This window comes from Melanerpes formicivorus, unplaced genomic scaffold (assembly GCF_026170545.1).
Source record: "Melanerpes formicivorus ecotype bairdi unplaced genomic scaffold, bMelFor1.0.p_v2 SCAF_89, whole genome shotgun sequence".
Classification (NCBI taxonomy): Eukaryota; Metazoa; Chordata; class Aves; order Piciformes; family Picidae; genus Melanerpes; species Melanerpes formicivorus.
This window is the reverse complement of record NW_027142441.1, coordinates 1,555,135-1,578,591: the sequence shown is the minus strand read 5'-3', so window position 1 is coordinate 1,578,591 and position 23,457 is coordinate 1,555,135. Positions and strand designations below refer to the sequence as shown.

The 23,457-nt window shown below is 56.2% G+C and overlaps 1 protein-coding gene across 3 annotated transcripts in view; it reads left to right on the top strand.

Moving 5' to 3' along the window:
* Positions 1-23,457, top strand: part of MIB1 (MIB E3 ubiquitin protein ligase 1) — a 109,805-nt gene that overhangs the window by 78,155 nt on the left and 8,193 nt on the right. The window contains exons 13-20 of one of the 3 annotated variants that reach the window (XM_068165496.1): positions 2,300-2,432; positions 2,837-2,923; positions 7,369-7,497; positions 13,035-13,216; positions 16,556-16,748; positions 18,274-18,352; positions 20,464-20,577; positions 21,524-21,624. In XM_068165496.1, the coding sequence (XP_068021597.1) occupies positions 2,300-2,432; positions 2,837-2,923; positions 7,369-7,497; positions 13,035-13,216; positions 16,556-16,748; positions 18,274-18,352; positions 20,464-20,577; positions 21,524-21,624 (1,018 nt within the window). Of the gene's footprint in view, positions 1-2,299; positions 2,433-2,836; positions 2,924-7,368; positions 7,531-13,034; positions 13,217-16,555; positions 16,749-18,273; positions 18,353-20,463; positions 20,578-21,523; positions 21,625-23,457 lie in introns of all 3 variants that reach the window. The other 2 variants (XM_068165495.1, XM_068165494.1) reach the window with 2 other exon arrangements.

Below are 23,457 nucleotides of genomic sequence, written 5' to 3'. Positions count from 1 at the left end.
CCATTCCATTCCATTCCACTCCATTCCATTCCACTCCACTCCATTCCACTCAATTCCATTCCATTCCATTCCATTCCATTCCATTCCATTCCATTCCATTCCACTCCACTCCACTCCACTCCATTCCATTCCATTCCATTCCATTCCACTCCACTCCACTCCACTCCACTCCACTCCACTCCACTCCACTCCACTCCATTCCATTCCATTCCATTCCATTCCATTCCATTCCATTCCATTCCATTCCATTCCAAATGGTGCTTCTCAGTGCAGCCAGTGCTCACTTGTCACATTCCCTGAAGCTTTGGTACTTTGTGTTTCCCTAAGTTATGTCTCTGTCTGGGAAGTCCTTGCCCTAAGTGCTCCTCTGAGGCAGTCAGTGGTGGTGGTTTGGGGTTTATTTCCCAGTTGTTCCAGTCTGTTTTCCTAGCACCTGATAGAGCTGTGCCAGGCACTGGGGCTGGAAGCTGAGCCATGGCTCACAGGGAGCAGTGGACAGTCTGTTAAGTGTTGGCTTACTTTGTGTTCCAAGTGATTTGGACTGTGAGGAAGTGAGAAGCTTAGTCCTGCCAGGAGACAACCATTCCAGAGAGGTTAGGAGTGGTGTCTTTCTTACTTGTGCACCTCAAAGAGCTGTGATTATGATGGACTGATACAACACATGGACTGGGAGGGCTCTGGAGAGACCTCATGAGCACCTTCCAGTTCCTGAGGGGGGCCTCCAGGGACAGGACCAGGGGCAATGGTTTGCAGTGAGAGCAGAGCAGATTTAGGTGGCATGCTAGGAACAAGTTCTGCACCAGGAGGCTGCTGGAACACTGCAGCAGGCTGCCCAGGTTGGTGGTTGGGGCCTCAGCCCTGGAGATACTGAAGGTGAGACTGGACAGGGCTCTGGGCAGCCTGGTGTAGTAGAGGCTGTCCCTGCTGAGTGCAGAGGGGGTTGGAGCAGATGACCTTTGGAGGTCACTTCCAACCTGGCTGATTCTATGACTGCAGGATGCCTCTGGTTCCTGGCCAAGGGCCTATGTCCATGCTGCAGAGGACAAACCTCAGGAGCAGCCTGGCTGTGGATGCTCCACATGGCAGTTGCTCATGGGCCTCCTGTGTGATCTTGCAGCCTGAAGGTGCAGCTGCTTAGTTCCCTAAGACTCTGAACCCGGGGAATAAAGTGAGTGTTGTGCTGCAGCTGCTGGGGTGGTGCACTGGGTATGAAACTGATGCTGTGTACTCAGTGCAGCACCAGGAGCAGATGGAGGTGCTGAAGGAGTCAGGGTCTGTCAGGACAGCATCCAAGCAGTGCCCAGGGAGGAGGGCACTCTGACTGCCACAGCAGGCTGCCTCATGGCCTTCATCTTGTGCTTTTCAGGGGGGGGAACTGTCCCCACAAGCACAGCTTTTGGGTTGTTTGGGAGGAAGCCCTCTGGCTTACTCCAGGAGAGCTCAGGGGTGAACAGAAGTGCTGGCTGGGGGGGATTAGGAGCTCAGTTGTCACTCGACAGTGCAAGCAGCTCACTGCTGCTTGTAGAGGATACTTGTAAGGGAAAACTGAGACCCTGGCTGGGGGTGTTTGGGAGGCTCCCTGGCTGGGGGTGTTTGGGAAGCTCAGGGTGTTTGGGAGGCTCCCTGGCTGGGGGTGTTTGGGAGGCTCAGGGTGTTTGGGGGCCTCCCTGGCTGGGGGTGTTTGGGAGGCTGGGGGTGTTTGGGAGGCTCCCTGCCTGGGGGTGTTTGGGAGGCTGAGGCTGTTTGGGGAGCTCCCTGGCTGGGGGTGTTTGGGAGGCTGAGGCTGTTTGGGAGGCTGAGGCTGTTTGGGAGGCTCCTTGGCTGGGGGTGTTTGGGAGGCTCCCCAGGGGCCATGGTTTCAGCAGCAGGTGGCTGGTGAGGAGCTGTTGGTTCAGTCGCAGCCTCTGCCTTGCCAGGCGTCCTGTGGCCAGGTGGTGCCACTGCCCCTAGCTGCTGTCACTTGGGTTTGGGAGTCAGGGTTTTGTGCAGAAGCTTCAGTTTCTCCTTCTCAAGCCCCACCTGGCTGCATTCCTGTGCTGGATTCCGTGCTCCTGCTCTGGCAGGGGTTGGACTCGATGGTCTCCGGAGGTCCCTTCCAACCCCTGCTGTGCTATCAGCTAGAGGGAACTGCTCATGGTGTGCTCTGGAAGTCTTGTTGCAGCTTTTCACCCTCTTGTTCTCCTTGAGACATGACTGATGTTATTTTAGCAGCTGCTGTTAGCTGTCCTGCTGCTGTGCTGTGGCCGTGGCACCAGCCCCTGCTGGGTGCCCTGAGGCCGTCTCCTCACCCTTGTTTCAGTGCCATGCGAGTGCTCCTGTCCAAGCTACCACGACCCTGGATTGTGGATGAGAAGAAGGATGATGGTTACACTGCCTTGCACCTGGCAGCTCTCAATAATCATGTGGAAGTGGCTGAACTTCTGGTCCATCAGGTAGGACTCTTTGCCCAGCAGGGTTTTCATGTCACGCTTGAGTTAACCACCAGATGTGAAAGTGCTTTGCTCCTTTATGCCTGAAACTGCAGTGCAGGAGCAATGGAGCAGGGAGGAGCATGTGGAGAGCTCTAAAGGTCACAATGAAGCAGGGAAGAACCTGTGGAGAGCTCTAAAGGTCAGATGTGCCTCTGAGAGTGTTGCAGTGGCCTCATGGTTGAGGGGAGCTGAACCAAACCCAGCTGGGTTCCACAGACCAACATCTGTACAGTGGATATTAAAGTACTGAATCACTTCTGCTCTCAAAGCTCCAAACCTGGAATCATCCTCAGGGTTGTACTCAGTGCCTTGCCTGGGGGGCAGTTGCTGGGGTGGTGATGCTCTCATGCTTGAATGTCTTGCAGGGCAATGCCAACCTGGACATCCAGAACGTTAACCAGCAGACCGCTCTGCACCTCGCTGTGGAGCGCCAGCACACCCAGATCGTCAGGGTAAGGAGCCTGGGGCTGGTGGAGCCTGGGGCTGGTGGAGCATGGCTCCAGCTGGCTCTAGGCTGCCAAGTCATGGATCCTGCATGAACATTGTCAGGATGTTGCCATTAAATATTAGCCTGATTAACTGTGATTAGTTTAGGAACCTGCCAGTGTGCCCAGCAGGGCTCAGCAGCAGGAAGGAGAGTCCAGGAGTGCTCCTGGTTTGTGTGTGCACATTCTGGCTTCCTCTGTGCAGCTGCCAATCCCTGCTGAGTAAGGGAGAGTGTGCTCCTCTGCTGCTTGTCTGAGTCCTGTGGGCCTGCAAGGGGACCTTCAAACAGCATTTTTGATGCCTCTTGCTGTGTGAGGCTCTAGCTGTGCTGGAGTGCCTGCTGTGGCCTCTCTCTGTCTCGCCTGGAGCTGTCATCTTCATCAGGGGCCCCAGATTTCTTCAGAACACAACTTCAGTGAGGATGGCTGAGGAGGCTTTGGGCCAGGGAGGAGTTCAGGAGGGTTCTGGCCAAGGAGGAGATGAGAGGAGGGTTTGGGTCAAGCTGAAGCTCAGGACAGTTGTGGCTTCATTTTGGGCTGCTCCCTCCAAAGCTGCTGTTTGGGGTGGGCAGGGCAGGTGACTTTCTGCACCTTGCCTCTGCTGCCAGTTGGCAGGTGAGACCCCTCTTTGGTCTTCTAGGTGTTCAGAAAAGGCTTGGATGTGGCCCTTGGAGCCATGGTTTAGTTGTCAGGAGGGGTTGGGTGAGAGGTTGGACTCGATGACCTCTGAGGTCTTTTCCAACCTTATTGATTGATTCTATGAGTAATTCTTCTTGCTCCTCACTTCTGCAGGTTGTATCTAGGTGAAGCATCTGTCACAGGTTTAACCATTTTCCATCTCCCAAGCATGTGCTTGCCCTGCTCTCAGCTCAGGAGAGCTGTCAGCAGTGACAGAAGCACCTCACTGGTGAAGGCACAGGAATGAGGAGCCTGGCCCAGCTTGCTCCTCCTGGCCCAGCTTGCTCCTCCTGGCCCAGCTTGCTCCTCCTGGCCCATGTGCCAGACTCTCCATGCAGGGCCTGTGTGACTTGTTCTTTGGATTGCCAGTGTGGGCTGTTGAGGCTGAGAGGGCATCACTGCTCTAGGAGATGGTCACCAGCAGTAAAGACATCAACCTGGCCCTGGCCCTCTGCATAAATGGTTTAAATTTGTCTTTCATAGAATCATAGAATGGTCTGGGTTGGAAAAGCCCTCCAGGAGCAACCAGTCCAGCATCAACCCAGCACCGCCATGGCCACCAAACCCTGGCCCCAAGTGCCATGGCCACAGCTCTCTGGAACACCTCCAGGCATGGGGACTCCACCACCTCCCTGGGCAGCCTCTGCCAACCCCTGACCACTCTTGCAGCAAAGAAATTTTCCCTCATCTCCAACCTAAGCCTCCCCTGGCACAATTTCAGGCCATTCCCTTCTTGTTCTGTCACCTGAGACAAGATGGAAGAGCCCAACCCCCACCTCCCTGCAGCCTCCTCTCAGGGAGCTGCAGAGAGCAATGAGGTCTCCCTCAGCCTCCTCTTCTCCACACTCCACACCCCCAGCTCCCTCAGCTGTCTCTGACCAGCCCTGTCCTCCAGGCAGTCATCTTACATTAAAACTATCTCTGGCTCAGCCCTAAGGAGGGCTGTGCCCCCTGCACAGACCTGTCTCTGTGTTCTGCTTGCTGCAGAGCTTCCCCATCCCCAGGGGCTGATGGATGTGGTGCCCTTACATTGGAACATGTGACAGGCCCCTGTATCTGGCACTGCTTGCCACCAAAGCAGTGGGTTCCTGGAGTCAGTGTCACCTGCAGGCAGCAGGGCAGCTCTGCTTGGTGAGCTCCTGCACCCTGGTGGAGCTGCCTTGGGCCCTGGGCATGCAGACCTGGGATGTGCTTTATCCCTGGGTGGTGAAGTGGATGACCCTGCAGAGTATCGATGCTCCAGAGCTGGATTCAGCTTGAGAAGTCCCAAAATAACTCCTGCAGCCATGCAAAGAACATGTTGGCTCCCTCTTGCTGGGCACCTTCCAGAGCTGGGTTGTACCCTCAGGCATCTGTGGAATAGTGGTCAAAGGTAGCAGAGCTCTTTTCAAAGGCTGAGGGCTTGCTGCTGTGCTGTGCTCTCTTTGCCTTTGCTTTACATTTCCATGGCAGCCAAGGGTTCCAGGCTGCTCTGAAAGGAGGTGTTTGTAGATTTTCACCCAGGAGAAACTCCTAAGCAGCAAAATCTGGTGGCAGGCACGAGGCAGGAATATGAGGAGGCAAAATGGGGCCAGAGGAGGTCCCTGCAGAGCGTTAGGAGGAGACTGTTGCAGCTCTCAGCTGCTCTTCTGGGGTTCACTTGTAGAAGAGAAGCTGTAAGCTGCAGTCAGTGCCAGGCAGATAGTTCCTTGAAAACTCAGTTCTGAATTGCTTTTAATCTTTTTTCCTTTTAGCTTTTCTAGAGCCTGAGCTTCTCTGGTTCCAGGAGGCTGAGAGCCTTGCAGGGAGGTTCTGGAGAGGGAGAGAGCCCCTTGCGTGTTTCTAGGCTGTGCCTTCTGCCTCTGCTGCTGATCCAAATTGCACAGGGTAGCAAAGGCTCAAACCTGAAGTTAGTCTCAGCTGCTCTCTCCCTGTCTGCAGGTTTCAGAATAGCCCTTTTAGGGGCAGCTGTAATTGATCAGCATGTGTGGGTTTGTGTTGAGTAAGAGTGTGACTGAGAAAGCCCTGGGAGACCTCCATGCAAAGGCAGCCTGGAGAGGAGGGCATGGGAGGGCTGTGCAGCCTTGTGCCTGCTGTCATGTCCTGGAACCTGGGATCTGTGCCTACAATTAGCCTGAAAGACCACAGGTTGTTACTCCCTGAGAGAGTATTGAACAGTCTTTGGGTTCTGTCTTCTGCTGAAGAAAGCTAAACCCAAGTGGATGCTTAACCACTTTGCTGATGGGAGGATACTGAAAAGGGAGAGGTAAGGTTTAGCATGGGGGTGAGGTCATGGAAACCTAATAGCAAAGGACACATCAGCATCTAGAGTTCTGTCCCTGCTGTACTGCTCAATGTGTGACTGTAGGCCAGCTTGGAAGAACTCAAGGGTTTGGGCAGTAGAAAGAGTCCTCTGAAAGAACATTCCTTGTGGTGCTCCCTCAGGGCACAACAGGCTTTGGGCTTCTGCTGGAAGAAGCTTGCTTGCTGTAGGAAATCCATGTTTCACTTGAGGGGTGAGCTCCAGGCATGGAAAACACAGTGTCACACAGTGTCACACAGTGTCACACAGTGTCACCAAGGGTGGAAGAGACCTCAAAGATCATCAAGTCCAACCTGGCACCACAGACCTCATGGCTAGAATGTGGCACCAAGTGCCACATCCAATCCCCTCTTGAACACCTCCAGGGATGGGGACTCCACCACCTCCCTGGGCAGCACATCCCAATGGTGAGCAACTCTCTCAGGGAAGAACTTTCTCCTCACCTCGAGTCTAAACCTCCCCTGGCACAGCTTGAGACTGTGTCCTCTTGTTCTGGTGCTGGGTGCCTGGGAGAAGAGATCAACCCCCACCTGGCTCCAACCTCCCTTCAGGGAGTTGGAGAGAGCAATGAGGTCTCCCCTGAGCCTCCTCTTCTCCAGGCTAAGCAACCCCAGCTCCCTCAGCCTCTCCTCACAGGGCTGTGCTCCAGACCCCTCCCCAGCTTTCTTGCCCTTCTCTGGACACCTTCAAGTCTCTCAATGTCCTCCTTGAACTGAGGAGCCCAGAACTGGACACAGGACTCAAGGTGTGGCCTCAGCAGTGCTGAGCACAGGGCACAAGGACTTCCCTGCTCCTGCTGGCCACACTCTTCCTGATGCAGGCCAGGATGCCCTTGGCCCTCCTGGCCCCCTGGGCACACTGCTGGCTCCTGTTCAGGCAGCTGTCAATCAGCACCCCCAGGTCCCTCTCTGTTTGGCAGCTCTCAGCCACTCTGCCCCCAGCCTGTAGCTCTGCCTGGGGTTGTTGTGGCCAAAGTGCAGCCCCTGGCACTTGGACTTGTTGAATGCCATCCTGTTGGCCTCTGCCCATCTGTGCAGCCTGGCAAGGTCCCTCTGTAGATCCCTTCTGCCCTCTAACTGACCAACATCTGCTCCTAACTTGGTGTCATCTGCAAACTTGCTGCTGACTGACTCGACCCCCTGAGACCTCTCCCCCAGTTACCGGGGGGCAGAGAGGAAGGAGAGCGGCAGTGCCAGACCCCACCGTGGATTTTATAGTGGTGCAGGCATCATGGGAATGGAACCCCTGGTTTCCTGTGTCCACCCACTGGGCTGGGCCTCTGGATACAGGAAGCAGCCCTGTAGCAGAGGGCACCCAGGCCAAACTACGACAGAGGCTTCCTGGAGCATGACAGCCATGGCTTCCTGAGCTCGGGGTTAGCAGGAGTGCCGAGGTGCTGGTGGGGTTTAAAGTGGGTTCTCTCTCTCTCCAGCTGTTGGTGCGGGCAGGAGCTAAGCTGGACATCCAGGACAAGGATGGAGACACTCCTCTCCACGAAGCCCTGCGGCACCACACCCTCTCCCAGCTCCGCCAGCTCCAAGACATGCAAGATGTGGGCAAGGTAGATACCACTTGGGAGCCATCAAAGAACACAGTAAATAAAATGCATTTATTTATTCCTTTTTTTTTCTTTCCTGTCCATTTGTCTGCCCTGTCTGATTCTGTACTGCTGAACTGGGGCTTGGCAGCCTGGGCTTGCTGGGCTGGGGTGCAGATGGCTCTGTGTGAACCTGCAGTGCAGGCAGAGTGTCTGCTGTGGCTTCTCACGGGTCAAGAAAACCAGGGGTATGAAGTGGAGTTCCTCAGGGATCTCTCCTGGCTCCATCTCTGGCAGCAGCATGGCCAGGGGGATTGAGGCAGCCTCAGAAGGTGTGGGGCTGGACTCACTGGGGGGCAGGGATGGCCTCCAGAAGGGTCTTGAGAGGCTAGAGAGGTGTGCCAGTGGCAGTACATGAGGGTCAGCAAGTCACAGGGCAAGGGGCTGCAGCTGGGACAGGCCAATCCCAGGCACAAATCCAGGCTGGGTGCAGAGTGGGGAGAGAGCAGCCCTGAAGAAAGAGGCTTGGGGGTGCTGGGTGCTGAGCAGCTCCCCAGGAGCCAGCAGTGCCCTCCTGCAGCCCTCCTGCAGCTGTGTGCTGGGCTGCAGCCAGAGCAGTGTGGGCAGCAGGGCAGCAGAGGGGATTCTGCCCCTGGGCTCTGCTCTGCCCAGACCTCACCTCCAATCCTGCCTCCAGTTCTGGTGTCCTCAGCATGAGAAGGACACAGAGCTGCTGGAGTGAGTGCAGAGCCTGGAGAAGAGAAAGCTCCAGGGGGACCTTAGAGCTGCTGCAGAGAGACTTCTCCTGAGGGTGTCTGGAGACAGGACAAGGGGGAAGGGTTTGAAGCTGAGGCGGAGCAGGGTTAGAGTGGAGCTGAGGAAGAAGTTCTTCAGTACAAGGGTGGTGAGACTCGGGCACAGGCTGCCCAGGGAGGTTGTGGCTGCCTTCTCCTTGGAGGTGTTAAAAGCCAGGTTGGGTGAGGCCTAGAGCAGCCAAATCTAGTTGAGAGGCATTGCTGGCCAGGGCAGGGGGGTTGGGGTAGATGATCTCTGAGGTCCATTCCAACCTGAGCCATGCTGTGATTCCCAGATATTTCTACAAGTCATTCTTGTGAGCACCAAGAGCAGCTTTGGGGCAAGACAAATCAAGCAGTGTTCCAGTACAGAATAAGACTGCAGCTCTCCTCTGTGGCTTGGCATCCTGCATGTCTTCCTAGCTTGAATTGTTTAGCTGCCTCTCTAACCTTCTGTCAGCTGGTTCTGTGGGAGCAAGGCATGCTTCAGCTTCTGTGGTTGCTGCCCTCCATCCTTCTGGCAGAGTTCATTTCACAGACTGTGCTGCAGTAGAGAGAGAGTCCAGGAGGCTCCCTGGAGCAAAGGTCAGACTCAGAAAAGAAGTGATTGCTGTGCAGAGCCTGTCTGGAGGTGAGATGGAGAGCTCTGCTGACAGGCAAAGCTTCTGGAGTGGTTTTTCTGTGTTGAGCATTTCCAGATGCAGAAGCTGAGAGTGGCTCAGGTTTGCTGCCTCATTAGTTACCACTCTCAGCATCTTCTTTCCAGCTTTAGCTGTAAGTGGAAAGATTTTTGCATCTCATTCAAACTCCCAAAAGCTAACCCAATAAACCCCAAACACCCAGGTCAGTGAAAGGCCTTTGTTCAGAAGAGGGGTGCCAGTGCAGAGCAGATGTGCTTCAGCTCACTGGAATGCACTGGGGTGAGCTTGGAGAAGAGGTGTGGAGATGGGAGGAAAGGCTTTGGGGCTTTGGGGTGAGAGGAGCAAAGCAACTGCAGCTCAGCTCTGTGTGTGATCTGAAATGGACTCTGGCAGAGGTGGCCCCAAACTTCCTTTGTGTGCATGTCTGTGAAACCAGAGATGGGAGAGGAGCACTGCTCTGGTCCTGCACTGCATCCAGAGGTGTCTCTGCTGCCCCTGGTGTGAGTGAATGACACCGAGGTTACTGTGAGGGGTTTGTAACGCAGGAAATGGTTTTGCCTTTTTAGAGGATTTGATGTGTCAGAGAATCAGAGAATGGTTTGGATTGGAAGGGACCTCCAAAGGTCATCCAGTACAACCCCCTCTGCAGTCAGACCTGCTTCACTCAATTAGGTTGCTCAGAGCCCTGTCAAACCTGACCATGGCCACCAAGCCCTGGCCCCAAGTGCCATGGCCACAGCTCTCTGGGACACCTCCAGGGATGGGGACTCCACCACCTCTCTAGGCAGCCTCTGCCAAGCCCTGACCACTCTTGCAGCAAAGAAATTGTTCCTCATCTCCAACCTAAGCCTCCCCTGGCACAATTCCAGGCCATTCCCTTCTTGTTCTGTCACCTGAGACTAGATGGGAGAGCCCAAGCCCCACCTCCCTGCAGCCTCCTCTCAGGGAGCTGCAGAGAGCAATGAGGTCTCCCTCAGCCTCCTTTGGATCCTTCAGACTGTGACCCCAGCTCCCTCAGCTGCTCCTCCCCAGCCCTCTTCTCCAGACCCTTCCCCACCTTGGTTGCCCTTCTCTGGACCTGCTCCAGCCTCTCAATGTCCTTCTTGCAGTGAGAGCCCAACACTGAACCCAGCACTCAAGCTGTGGCCTCCCCAGTGCCCAGCACAGGAGGACAATCCCTGCCCTGCTCCAGCAGCCCACACCATTGCTGCTCCAGTTGCTTTCTTCCAGATGCAGTGTTCCTGGCCTCAACAAATGTGTTGTTGCCCAGGCTCACTTGGTCTGAGTTGTTTCCCTGTAGGTATCTTTCAGAGCCTTGAAGGTTCCAAAAGGTAGCACTGCCTAAACCTTAACACACAAGAGACTCCAGCAGCAGGCAGCGGGCAGCAGGCGTTTGCATCGGGTAGCTCAGCACTGCTTAAGTGCTGTGCTGGTGCCTTGCAGGGCTGGCATCCTCCTGGGAAGGCATCCTGCAGCTCTGCCAGGCCCTGAGACGTGCTGGGGGGGTTCTGTGCCTGGCTGTTGGGCTGGTGGCTCTCCCAGCCAGAGCCTTGCAGGCTGGCAGAGAAGCGCCGAGGGGCGCAGCCTGGCGCAGCTGCCCGCACAGCAGGCAGCAGGCAGAGGCCTTCCAGGGGTCAGGGTTGTGACTGCAGCCAGGCTTGGGGCAGTGCAGGGCCATGCCAAGAGCTCTGTGTTTGATTGCCCTCTTGGAGACACAGTAGCTGGTTTCCTTCAGGAACAGCATACAGAGCACTGAAACCTCCTTGAACTGGAACTGTTGCAGCTGGGCCAAAGACCTTCCTCTGATTGTTGTGCCCAGTGCTGGGCTCCCCAGCTCAAGAGGGACAGGGATGCAATGGGGAGTGTCCAAGGGAGGCTGTGAGGATGCTGCAGGGACTGGAGCATCTGTGTGATGAGGAGAGGCTGAGAGCCCTGGGGCTGTTTGTTCTGGAGAGGAGAAAGATGTGGGGGGATCTGATCAATGTCTTGCAGTGTCTGAGGGGTGGGGGGTAAGAAGGGGGCAGGCTCTGTTCAGTGGTGTGCTGTGATGGGACAAGGAGCAAGGGACACAAGCTGGAGCCCAGGAAGTTCCACCTGAACATGAGGAGAAATGTCTTTACTGTGAGGCTGCTGCAGCCCTGGGGCAGGCTGCCCAGAGAGGCTGTGGAGTCTCCTCTGGAGGCTTTAAAGCCCTGTCTGGATGTGCTCCTGTGTGCCCTGCCCTGGGTGACCCTGCTCTGGCAGGGGGTTGGACTCAGTGATCTCCAGAGGTCCCTTCCAGCCCCTCCCATGCTGTGATTCTATGATTACAGCCTAGTGTTGCTTTGCTGAGGGTTTCTTAGTGGTGCCAGCAGTTTCACCAGCTGTGTAGTCCCCTTACACATTTTATCTGATCAAGCTCTAATAGACGATGATGTTGGGAGCAGGCCCAGAGCACTCCAGAGCAGGTGACTCACAGTCTCACAGTCTCACAGTATCACCAAGGTTGGAAGAGACCTCAAAGATCACCAAGCCCAAGCTGTCACCACAGACCCCATGACTAGACCATGGCTCCAAGTGCCACATCCAATCCCCTCCTGAACACCTCCAGGGATGGGGACTCCACCACCTCCCTGGGCAGCACATCCCAATGGCTAACAACTCTCTCTGGGAAGAACTTTCTCCTCACCTCCAGCCTAAACCTCCCCTGGCACAGCTTGAGACTGTGTCCTCTTGTTCTGGTGCTGCTTGCCTGGGAGAAGAGACCAACCCCCACCTGGCTCCAACCTCCCTTCAGGGAGTTGCAGAGAGCAATGAGGTCTCCCCTGAGCCTCCTCTTCTCCAGGCTAAGCAACCCCAGCTCCCTCAGCCTCTCCTCACAGGGCTGTGCTCCAGACCCCTCCCCAGCTTTGTTGCCCTTCTCTGGACACCTTCAAGTCTCTCAATGTCCTTCTTGAACTGAGGAGCCCAGAACTGGACACAGGACTCAAGGTGTGGCCTCAGCAGTGCTGAGCACAGGGCACAAGGACTTCCCTGCTCCTGCTGGCCACACTCTTCCTGCTGCAGGCCAGGATGCCCTTGGCCTTCTTGGCCCCCTGGGCACACTGCTGGCTCGTGTTCAGGCAGCTGTCAATCAGCACCCCCAGGTCCCTCTCTGTTTGGCAGCTCTCAGCCACTCTGCCCCCAGCCTGTAGCTCTGCCTGGAGTTGCTGTGGCCAAAGTGCAGCCCCTGGCACTTGGACTTGTTGAATGCCATCCTCTCCTTGCTGGCCAGTGCCTCCTCTCCCTTCTTCTGACTGGTCCTGGGACTTGCACAAGAGGTGCAGAAGTGCAGGGAGAGCTGTGGCAGAGCTAAGGAACACTGCAGGGTTAGGAGAGGCGTGAGAGTGGAAATCCCTGCCTGCTGAGGTAGCAACCAAAGCCAGGGCTCCTTGAGCAGGTCCTGTACTCACTAGGCTAAAGAGCAAGCATGCATTCCTCTGCCTGCCCAGCCATGTGTGCAGGCCCAGGGTGGCACTGGGAGCCTTCTGCCTGCACCTGGCACTGGCAGTGCACTTCAGTGTGTCCTGCATATAGCCAGTGGGACTTTGCCCTCTACAGTGCTTGTGTAGAAGGACAACCACTTGGGAGTGGGTCTGAGTGTGCAGGGCTTGAATGAGCTGAACCACTCCTGCCTGAACTCTACTTTGTTGGGTGTAGCTGATTTGTAGTCAGCTGTAGCCAGCTTGTAGTGACAGGATGAGAGGGGAGGGATTGAGGCTGGGAGAGGGGAGATAGAGACTGGAGAGGAGGAAGAAATTCTTTGCAGTGAGGGTGGTGAGGCTCTGGCACAGGCTGCCCAGGGAGGCTGTGGCTGTCCCTGGAGGAGCCCAGCTGGGTTGTATGAGACTTTGAGCGACCTGTGCTGGTGGGAGGTGTCCCTGCCCATGGGAGGGGGTGGGAGCTGGATGATCCTGGAGCTCCCTTCCAGCCCGGAGTGCTGTGTGAATCTCTGACAGTGCCGCAGCCCTCCTTGCTCTGCTTCTGGCTCCGGAGATGCTTCCTTGTGCTTCCAGACTGGCACGTGGCTGCCTGTGTGCTTTCCTTGAGCCAGCCTGCTCTGCCTGCTCAGAGTGGCTCAGGCTCTTCCCTGCTGCTTTCCCTGCAGCTCATCATGGGCCTGGGCACGCAGGGGGCGGAGAAGAAGAGCGCAGCCTCCATCGCCTGCTTCCTGGCCGCCAACGGCGCCGACCTCGGCATCCGCAACAAGAAGGGGCAGTCCCCCCTGGACCTCTGCCCTGACCCCAGCCTCTGCAAAGCTCTGGCCAAGTGTCACAAAGAGAAAGTCAGGTTTGTATGTTGCTCAAATCCCCTGGGTCTGACTCTCTGCTGTGTGTGCAGCGTTGGGCCCTGCTCCGCGGTGGTGGGGAGGGGCAGGCTGCTGCTCGCCTTCCTGTTCACATCTGCTGCGTCCTGTGGTGCTCTGACTGCTGCTCACAGAGATCTCAGATGAGGCTTACAACACCTTCCTGTGTGCTGGGGGGGGGGAGGAGAATGGAAGGTGGCAGTGTGTGCATGTGGAGGATGTTTGTGTTGGAAAAGCCCCCTGAGAACACCCAGTCCAGCATCAACCCAGCCCCACCATGGCCACCAAACCCTGGCCCCAAGGGCCATGGCCACAGCTCTCTGCAACACCTCCAGGGATGGGGACTCCACCACCTCCCTGGGCAGCCTCTGCCAAGCCCTGACCACTCTTGCAGCAAAGACATTTTGCCTCATCTCCAACCTCACTCTCCCCTGGCACAGTTTCAGGCCATTCCCTTCTTGTCCTGTCACCTGAGACTAGATGGAGGACACCAGCCCTCACCTCCCTGCAGCCTCCTCTCAGGGAGCTGCAGAGAGCAATGAGGTCTCCCTCAGCCTCCTCTTCTCCACACTCAACACCCCCAGCTCCCTCAGCTGCTCCTCCCCAGCCCTCTTCCCCAGACCCTTCCCCAGCTTTGTTGCCCTGCTCTGCACCCTCTCCAGCACCTGTGTCTCAGTGGGCAGCAGCTCACTGACCATCTCCTCTTGGACTATGGGGGTTTCATTCTGCTCCCCATCTTCCAGCTCAGGGTGCTGAGTACCCAGTCAACAACTGATCTTACTGCTAAAGACTGAGGAGAAGAAGGTATTGAGTCCCTCAGCCTTCCCCTCATCCCTGGCCATGGTGTTCTCCTCTGTACCCAACAAAGGACAAAGGTTTTCCTCAGTCCTCCTTGTGCTGCCAATGTATTTGTGGAAGGAAGGATTTCCTGCCCTCTGATAGCTGAAGCCAAAGTAATTTCCAGCTGGGCATTGGCCCTTCTGATTTTCTTCCTGCCTAGTGGCAGCTCAACACAGCCCAGCAAAGGGGGTGGGGATCACTGGAATAACAACTGAGCACTGGGACAGCTTGCCCAGGGAGGTTGTGAAGCCTCTGTCCATGCAGGTGTTGAAGACTGGAGTGGGCAAAGTGACCTGGTGTGAATTCAGTGCTGGTGCTGCTCTGGGTGGGTGACCTGAGGACCTGCCTGAATGACTGGGTGATGTGTGAAGAAGAAGAGCTGGGGCAGGAGCTGCTCTGCCTGTGCAGGAGCTGCTCTGGCTGTGCAGGAGCTGCTCTGGATGTGCAGGAGCTGCTCTGGATGTGCAGGAGCTGCCCTGGCTGGGCAGGAGCTGCTCTGGCTGGGCAGAAGCTGATCTGGCTGGGCAGGAGCTGCTCTGGATGTGCAGGAGCTGCCCTGGCTGGGCAGGAGCTGCTCTGGCTGGGCAGGAGCTGCCCTGGCTGGGCAGGAGCTGCTCTGGATGTGCAGGAGCTGCTCTGGCTGGGCAGGAGCTGCCCTGCCTGGGCAGGAGCTGCTCTGCCTGTGCAGGAGCTGCCCTGGCTGTGCAGGAGCTGCTCTGGCTGTTCAGGAGCTGCTCTGGCTGGGCAGGAGCTGCTCTGGATGTGCAGGAGCTGCTCTGCCTGTGCAGGAGCTGCCCTGGCTGTGCAGGAGCTGCTCTGGCTGTTCAGGAGCTGCTCTGGCTGGGCAGGAGCTGCTCTGGCTGTTCAGGAGCTGCTCTGGCTGGGCAGGAGCTGCTCTGGATGTGCAGGAGCTGCTCTGCCTGTGCAGGAGCTGCTCTGCCTGTGCAGGAATTGCTCTGCCTGGGCAGGAGCTGCTCTGGATGTGCAGGAGCTGCCCTGCCTGGGCAGGAGCTGCTCTGGCTGTGCAGGAGCTGCCCTGGCTGTGCAGGAGCTGCTCTGGCTGTTCAGGAGCTGCTCTGGCTGGGCAGGAGCTGCTCTGGCTGTGCAGGAGCTGCTCTGGCTGTTCAGGAGCTGCTCTGGCTGGGCAGGAGCTGCTCTGGCTGTGCAGGAGCTGCCCTGGCTGTGCAGGAGCTGCTCTGGCTGGGCAGGAGCTGCTCTGGATGTGCAGGAGCTGCTCTGGATGTGCAGGAGCTGCTCTGGCTGGGCAGGAGCTGCTCTGGCTGTGCAGGAGCTGCTCTGGCTGGGCAGGAGCTGCTCTGGCTGTGCAGGAGCTGCTCTGGCTGTGCAGGAGCTGCTCTGGATGTGCAGGAGCTGCTCTGGCTGTGCAGGAGCTGCTCTGGCTGTTCAGGAGCTGCTCTGGCTGTGCAGGAGCTGCTCTGGCTGTGCAGGAGCTGCTCTGGATGTGCAGGAGCTGCTCTGGCTGTTCAGGAGCTGCTCTGGCTGGGCAGGAGCTGCCCTGGCTGGGCAGGAGCTGCTCTGGCTGGGCAGGAGGTGCCATGGCAGGGCAGGAGGTGCCCTGGCAGGGCAGGAGCTGCTCTGGCTGGGCAGGAGCTGCTCTGGATGTGCAGGAGCTGCCCTGGCTGGGCAGGAGCTGCTCTGGCTGGGCAGGAGCTGCCCTGGCTGTGCAGGAGCTGCTCTGGCTGGGCAGAAGCTGATCTGGCTGTGCAGGAGCTGCCCTGGCTGTGCAGGAGCTGCTCTGGCTGTGCAGGAGCTGCCCTGGCTGTGCAGGAGCTGCTCTGGCTGGGCAGGAGCTGCTCTGGCTGTGCAGGAGCTGCCCTGGCTGTGCAGGAGCTGCTCTGGCTGGGCAGAAGCTGATCTGGCTGTGCAGGAGCTGCCCTGGCTGGGCAGGAGCTGCTCTGGCTGTGCAGGAGCTGCCCTGGCTGTGCAGGAGCTGCTCTGGCTGGGCAGGAGCTGCTCTGGCTGTGCAGGAGCTGCCCTGGCTGTGCAGGAGCTGCTCTGGCTGGGCAGAAGCTGCTCTGGCTGTGCAGGAGCTGCCCTGGCTGTGCAGGAGCTGCTCTGGCTGGGCAGAAGCTGCTCTGGATGTGCTCAACAAGCACTCCCTCTGCTGGGTCAGTTCCTGGCTGACCTGGCTGGCAGCTCAGGGCTGCTTTCAGGAGCTGTCACCTGCTGAGTGCTGGAGCTGTGCTCTTGGGTCAAGGCTTGAGCTGTGCAGCTCTGACTCTCCCGGTTATGCCTCTGCCCATAAAGGAAACTCTTGGCAGGAGAGGGAAGGGGTTTTAGATTCATGAGATGCTGCTTGGCCTTGTGTGGCCTGTGTCTGCCCCATGTCTGGTGGGAGGCTGTGCCTGTGGGGGCCCAGGAGCTGGGCTTGCTTTGTGCTGCAGGCACACAGCCACCTGATGTGCACTGAGATGAAGACCCAGCAGCCCTGAGCAGAGTCTGACTGCTCGGTGCCTTTGCAGTGGGCAGGTCGGCTCCCGAAGCCCATCCATGATCAACAACGACTCTGACACCCTGGAGGAGTGCATGGTGTGCTCAGACATGAAGAGGGACACCCTGTTTGGCCCCTGTGGGCACATTGCCACCTGCTCCCTCTGCTCACCACGGGTGAAGAAGTGCCTCATCTGCAAAGAGCAAGTTCAGTCCAGGACAAAGGTAAGAGCTTCACTGCTCAGTGCTCATTGCTCCTTGGTCTGTTTGCCATGGGAGGGTGAAAACAGAAAAGAGGCCAAGCAGCAGTGTGACCTCCTCTAAGCAGCATTTTGCCCTGCAGGTCTCTCAGTGGGTGGAATGAGTCTGGCCCTGCCACACTGTCCTGCCCCAGCACTGCACCTGCCTCTGCTCTCCTTGCCCAAACCCCTGTGATCCCTGCCCCTTCTTGTCTCTCCACCTGGCAATGTCCTTACTGCTCACCTGGCAATGTCCTTACTGCTCAGGCCTCAGGAGTTTCTCCTGCAGTGCCCTGAGGATGCTTTCTTGGCATGGGTTGGGGATTTTTTTCCTCCCTGGTGATTTTTTCCCCCATGTTAAGATAAGTTGCTGCTTTTCCACCTGCTGGCCACACTGCTTTGGACCCAGCCCAGGCTGCTTTCTGGGCTGCAAGTGCCCACTGCTGGCTCATGTCCAGCTGCTCACCCCCAAGTCAGTGAAAGGCTTCTGCTGGTGGCTGATTCAGGAGCAGCAAATAAGGCTTCTGCTGCCACTTGGCCACCTCCAGAAGGCAATCTGTGGAACTCAGCTTTCCCAGCTGAAAGCTGACCTTGGGGGGAGCCTCCTTGGCTGTCATTTGCTGAACTGGACTGAGAGGCTGGACCTGTTCAGTGCCTCTCTTAGCTTCTTCTCTATAAAAACTTACAGCCCTGACTGTGAGGCTGAGAAGTCAGTGAACCTGGCCAGCATTTGTGTAAGCTGGAAGAGGCTGTCCAGACCAGAGTGTGGCCACACTTTGTTCCATAGAGTTGGTCACATTAAAGGGCCTGAGAAGCCCTAACCAAGACTATTAAAGGAGAGTAAGTCTCTTGTAAGGGAATCTCATAGAGCAGTTTGGGTTGGGAGAGACCTCTCAAGGCCATTCAGTCCAACACCCCTGGAGAGTCAGCAGGGACAGCTGCAGCTACAGCAGGTTGTTCAGAGGCCCATACAACCTGACCTGGAATGCTTCCAGGGATGGGGATCTCCCACCTCTCTGGGCCACCTGGGGCAGGGTCTCCACATTCTCAGTGTAACTATTCTTCTCCTTCTCTCTAGTCTGAATTTCCCTCTTTTCATGCACTCCCATCACCCCCTGTCCTGTCACAGGCTGCCCTGCTCAAAAGTCTGCCCCCCTCTTTCTCACCAGCCCCTTTAAGCAGTGAAAGGCCACCAGCAGGTTTCCCTGCACCTTCCCTTCTCCATGCTGAACAGCCCCAGTCTGAGCATACAGGGTGGAGAAAAGGGGCAAAGGATAAAGCAAACTAAAGATCTCAGTGCCTGCCAGTGAGCTGGGCACAGAAATCCTGCAAACAGCTCTTCCTGGAAGCCAGGGTGGTAGTTAAGCTGCACTTAATGTGCTAAATAGTTAAATTAACAGCAGGTGGAGGCTTTCCCAGGCCAGAGGCCTCTCCAAAGAGAGTGTAAAGGCAAACCAATGCAGAGAGCAGCAGACAAAACTTTTCTCATGTGTGCTTCTTGTTGTTCACAGATTGAAGAGTGTGTGGTGTGCTCAGACAAGAAGGCAGCAGTGCTCTTCCAGCCTTGTGGTCACATGTGTGCCTGTGAGAGTGAGTAACCCACCAGCTCCTGCTGGGAGTGATCTGGAGAGAGAGCACTGGCCATCAGGCTGCTGAAAGCTGCTTGAGCCTGGCCTGTGGTCAGAACTCTGGCATGAGTTGGTGTGCTGGTAATGGAATCATTGGAGGGCAGGCTGCAGATGTTCCAGGCTGCAGGCAGCATGTGCTCTTCCACCTGAGTGACTTAGTGTCAGCAGGCTTGCTCAGCTTAGAGAAGCCTGCTGAGCATCACTAAAACTTCTGAAGTCATTAGAGCTCAATTTATGGCCCTGTTGCAACTCTGGGGGCATTGCAGATGGAGAGGTAACATTCTGCATTACTGACCTACAGAGCTGCACAGGGGCTGAGGTTTACCCTGCAACACTCAGCATGTGTTAGCAGAGCACACCAGGGCTGACTGCTCTAACCCTAACCAGAGAGCACACCAGGGCTGACTGCTCTAACCCTAACCAGAGAGCACACCAGGGCTGACTGCTCTAACCCTAACCACAGAGCACACCAGGGGTCACTGCTCTAACCCTAACCAGAGAGCACACCAGGGCTGACTGCTCTAACCCTAACCAGAGAGCACACCAGGGGTCACTGCTCTAACCCTAACCAGAGAGCACATCAGGGGTCACTGCTCTAACCCTAACCAGAGAGCACACCAGGGCTGACTGCTCTAACCCTAACCAGAGAGCACGCCAGGGGTCACTGCTCTAACCCTAACCAGAGAGCACACCAGGGGTCACTGCTCTAACCCTAACCAGAGAGCACACCAAGGGCCACTGCTCTAACCCTAACCAGAGAGCACATCAGGGCTGACTGCTCTAACCCTAACCAGAGAGCACACCAGGGGTCACTGCTCTAACCCTAACCAGAGAGCACATCAGGGCTGACTGCTCTAACCCTGACCAGAGAGCACGCCAGGGCTGACTGCTCTAACCCTAACCAGAGAGCACACCAGGGCTGACTGCTCTAACCCTAACCAGAGAGCACACCAGGGCTCACTGCTCTAACCCTGACCAGAGAGCACGCCAGGGGTCACTGCTCTAACCCTAACCAGAGAGCACACCAGGGGTCACTGCTCTAACCCTAACCAGAGAGCACACCAGGGCTGACTGCTCTAACCCTAACCAGAGAGCACACCAGGGGTCACTGCTCTAACCCTAACCAGAGAGCACACCAGGGGTCACTGCTCTAACCCTAACCAGAGAGCACACCAGGGCTGACTGCTCTAACCCTAACCAGAGAGCACACCAGGGGTCACTGCTCTAACCCTAACCAGAGAGCACACCAGGGCTGACTGCTCTAACCCTAACCAGAGAGCACGCCAGGGGTCACTGCTCTAACCCTAACCAGAGAGCACACCAGGGCTCACTGCTCTAACCCTGACCAGAGAGCACACCAGGGGTCACTGCTCTAACCCTAACCAGAGAGCACACCAGGGCTGACTGCTCTAACCCTAACCAGAGAGCACACCAAGGGCCACTGCTCTAACCCTAACCAGAGAGCACATCAGGGCTGACTGCTCTAACCCTAACCAGAGAGCACACCAGGGGTCACTGCTCTAACCCTAACCAGAGAGCACATCAGGGCTGACTGCTCTAACCCTAACCAGAGAGCACACCAGGGCTCACTGCTCTAACCCTAACCCTAACCTTACCCCTGCACTGGGAGTTTTAATGGGAATTCTGTTTACAAATACATACCAAAGGCCCTGAGGTACAAGGAACACACCTGGGCCTGCCAGGCCAGAACCTCCCAGAGCCTTCCAGAGACCTCCACTCCCCTCAGCCTCAGCAGCCCAGGAGCAGCCCAACTGTACCCCTAGAACCAGGCCTGCCCCAGGCTTCCCCAGGCCCTGTGGTGTAGCTGAAACTGGCTGCCAGCCCAGGCCAGGAGAAAGCCTCTGCCCAGCACCCCACAGGATAAGAGCAGAGAGAGCTCTGGCTGGGCACTGCCTTAGGGAGACACAGGGAAGCAGCACAGAATGGCAGAGTGCAGGCTCCTGGCACCAACTGCCTGCCCCCTGGGACTCTCTAGCCTCTGGAGGACTTTGCTTTGTGGTTGTTGCTTGGCCTTGAGCTGCCCCAGGAGCTGACTGAGTTCTCTGCCCCCAGACTGTGCCAGCCTGATGAAGAAGTGTGTGCAGTGCCGGGCGGTGGTGGAGCGCAGAGTGCCTTTCATCATGTGCTGCGGAGGGAAAGGTACAGAGGATACCACTGATGATATTTGTGAGTGACTCCAGACACAATACTCTTTCCTCTTCCCTCACCAGCAGCTTTTTCTTTCAAGTGACCTAACTATTCCCTTTCCTTTTTAGAGAGGTTTGACAGGAGCAGTCTCAGGCCAGGGCTCTGTTTGCAGTCTGTGCCACTCTCTGGCTGCGAGCAGCAGATGCATGGCCCCAGCAGCCATGGCACTAAAGGGTTGCTTCCAGCAGCCAGAGGAGAGGCTGGACCATGTATGGGGGCATCCTTGTCAGTAGATACATACAGGAATGATCCTTCAAACCAGGTGTTTAGTTCCCTTACTGGAAATCCAGAGTGTGTCACACAGTCATGGGATAGCTGGGTTGGAAGGGACCTTAAAGATCATCCAACCTCTGTGCCATGGGCAGGGACACCTCCCACCAGCCCAGCTTGCTTAAGGCCCCATCCAGCCTGGCCTTGAACACCTCCAGCATGCTCATTTGAAATGCTCCTCAATTGTTCTGCTTCTTCCAGTAGCAGCCCCCCAGATCAGCCAGTTACAGGGCTGCTCACCTGAGCTGCTTCAGGAGTTGAACAAACTGCTTAAGGAGCCTGTGCAGTTCTGCACACCACACAGAGCTGGCTGGGAGGAGGAGAAGCCTTTGCAGTGTGGAAGGTTTGGGCTTTGTTGTTGGCACATGCAAAAAAACTTTACTTCAGGCAGATAAGGACTCTGAGAACATTAGCAGCTGGGAGGCACTTGGAGCATCAGCACTGAGGAAACATTTGCCAGAGAAGCTGTGCCACTGAGCTCAAAGAGGTTCCTTATGAGTCAAGCTTCAGTCATGGCAGAGAGCTTCATGAGAGGAGCAAATGTCTTTGATTAGCACGATTTCAGGAAATGAAAAGTTGCAGCCAGGGCACTGGGAGTGCTGGCTCCTGAGGCACTGCAGGTCTGCATCACCAGGGGTCTTTGTTTTCTCTGCAGCAAGTGGGAACATTCCAGTGTTGCAGAAGGACAAAGACAACACCAACGTCAATGCAGATGTACAGAAGCTGCAGCAGCAGTTGCAAGACATCAAGGAACAGGTAACAAAAAGTGCTGGATGCAAATGTGGGGGACCCCTGAAATCACTGTAAGATCCAACCCATCTGCTGTAAGCTGAACAGCATGGCAGTTGGGAGTTACAGCTTGCTTCAAGAGCCACTGCTCTCTGTGTGTGCTGTGCATTCTGTCTGTGCTGTGCATTCTGTCTGTGCTGTGCATTCTGTCTGCTCTGGACAGGGCTAAAACACAGTAAGTTTCCCCATGAGAACAAGTCAGACATTGGAGTCCTCTCCCAGGGCAAGCAGTGGAGTCCCCTCCATGGGGCAGCTGGAAGGCTCAGCTTGGCAGGGTGCTGGGCCAGCTCCTTTCAGCTCTGCTGTCAGCTGCAGAGGTTGGAGCAGGTGGTCCCTGGGGTCCCTCCCAACCTGGCACTCTGTGGCTCTGTGATAAAGATCAAGTGGCATTGTTTGATAATCTCTTAGAGCATCTATTGGATTATCTGTTGGTAATCTGTTAGAGCATCTATTGGATTATATAGCATCTCTGTTGGTGTGTCAGGGAAAGGCTGCCCTGCCCAGGCAGCTGGCCTGAGGGTACCTGTACAGCAGAAGCTTTATTGCCCTTCTTTGGACCTGCTCCAGCAGCTCAGTGTCCTTGGAGTGTGTGGCCCAAAGCTGAGCCCAGCACTCAAGGTGTGGCCTCAGCAGTGCTGATCACAGAGGCACAATGCCTGCCCTGCTCCTGCTGCCCACACCATTGGTGATCCAGGCCTGGCTGCTGGTGGCCTTCTTGCCCACCTGGGCTCATCTTCAGCTGCTGTCAGCCAGCACCCCAAAGTCTTCCTCTGCTGGGCAGTTTGCAGCCACTCTGCCCCAAGCCTGGAGTGTTCATGTGCAGGATCCACTGTTTGGCCCTGTTGTATCTCATCCCACTGGCCAGGTCCCTCTGCAGAGCCTTCCAACTCCCACCCAATCTAGTGTCCCCTGCAAGCTTACTGAGGGTGCACTCTTCCTCTCCTAGACCCCTGACAATGTCATTTTTGCCTTCCCCATGTGTAACTCAATTGGCAGAAGCCTTCCATGGCAGCAGGGAAGAGAGATCTCACAGCATTGCTTGCCTTTTCCTCTTGCTGTGACATGGAGTCCAGGTGGTGGTTGCTGTCAGCTGTTCATGTGTGTGAAAGCCCAGACTGGAGTGTTCAGATCAGCAGCTTTAGGAAGCATCTCTCTTAATGCCTCAAATCTGGGAGCTGCTCTGCTGTCAGATTTGAACCTCAGTGGCCTGGCTGTGAAGAGCTGTTCCTGTCCTGTGGAGGCTTGGCCAGTGACACAAACCCCAGGAGCCAGTGCCAGACAGATCCCTCTGTCATTTTGGTCTGTACAAGAACATGCAGACTCAAGCTGTCATGTGGAGAATGCATGTCTGCCTTGCTGGCAGGAGCTGGACTCCCTAGAGACCTCTGGCTTCTTACAGCTCAGGGAGGCTGGACTCAATGATCTCTGGAGCTCCCTTCCAGCCTCTAACAGTCTGTGATCCTGCTTGACTTTATAACAGAGGATTGACAAACACAGGCTGGCTGCTTTGGAAGACTCTGTGTGCAAAACCTGCAGGTGAATGCTTGCATGCAGGAATCTCTTTCCCCCAGACACCTTCCTTTTCTCATGACTTTAGGAGTTAATAAAAGCCTGCAGCTCTCCTTGGGTGTGCAGATACCTCTGGGGTGTGAGAGGTTCAGTTTGGTGCAGTTTTCCTTCCATGAGCTCAGTTTGTTCAGTTTTCCTCAGGTGCTCTTTTATTCTGGGCAATTTTGTCTTACCCTTGTGTTCAGGAATTGCTTGAATAATTAGTTAAGATGTAGCAAATGGACATTAATG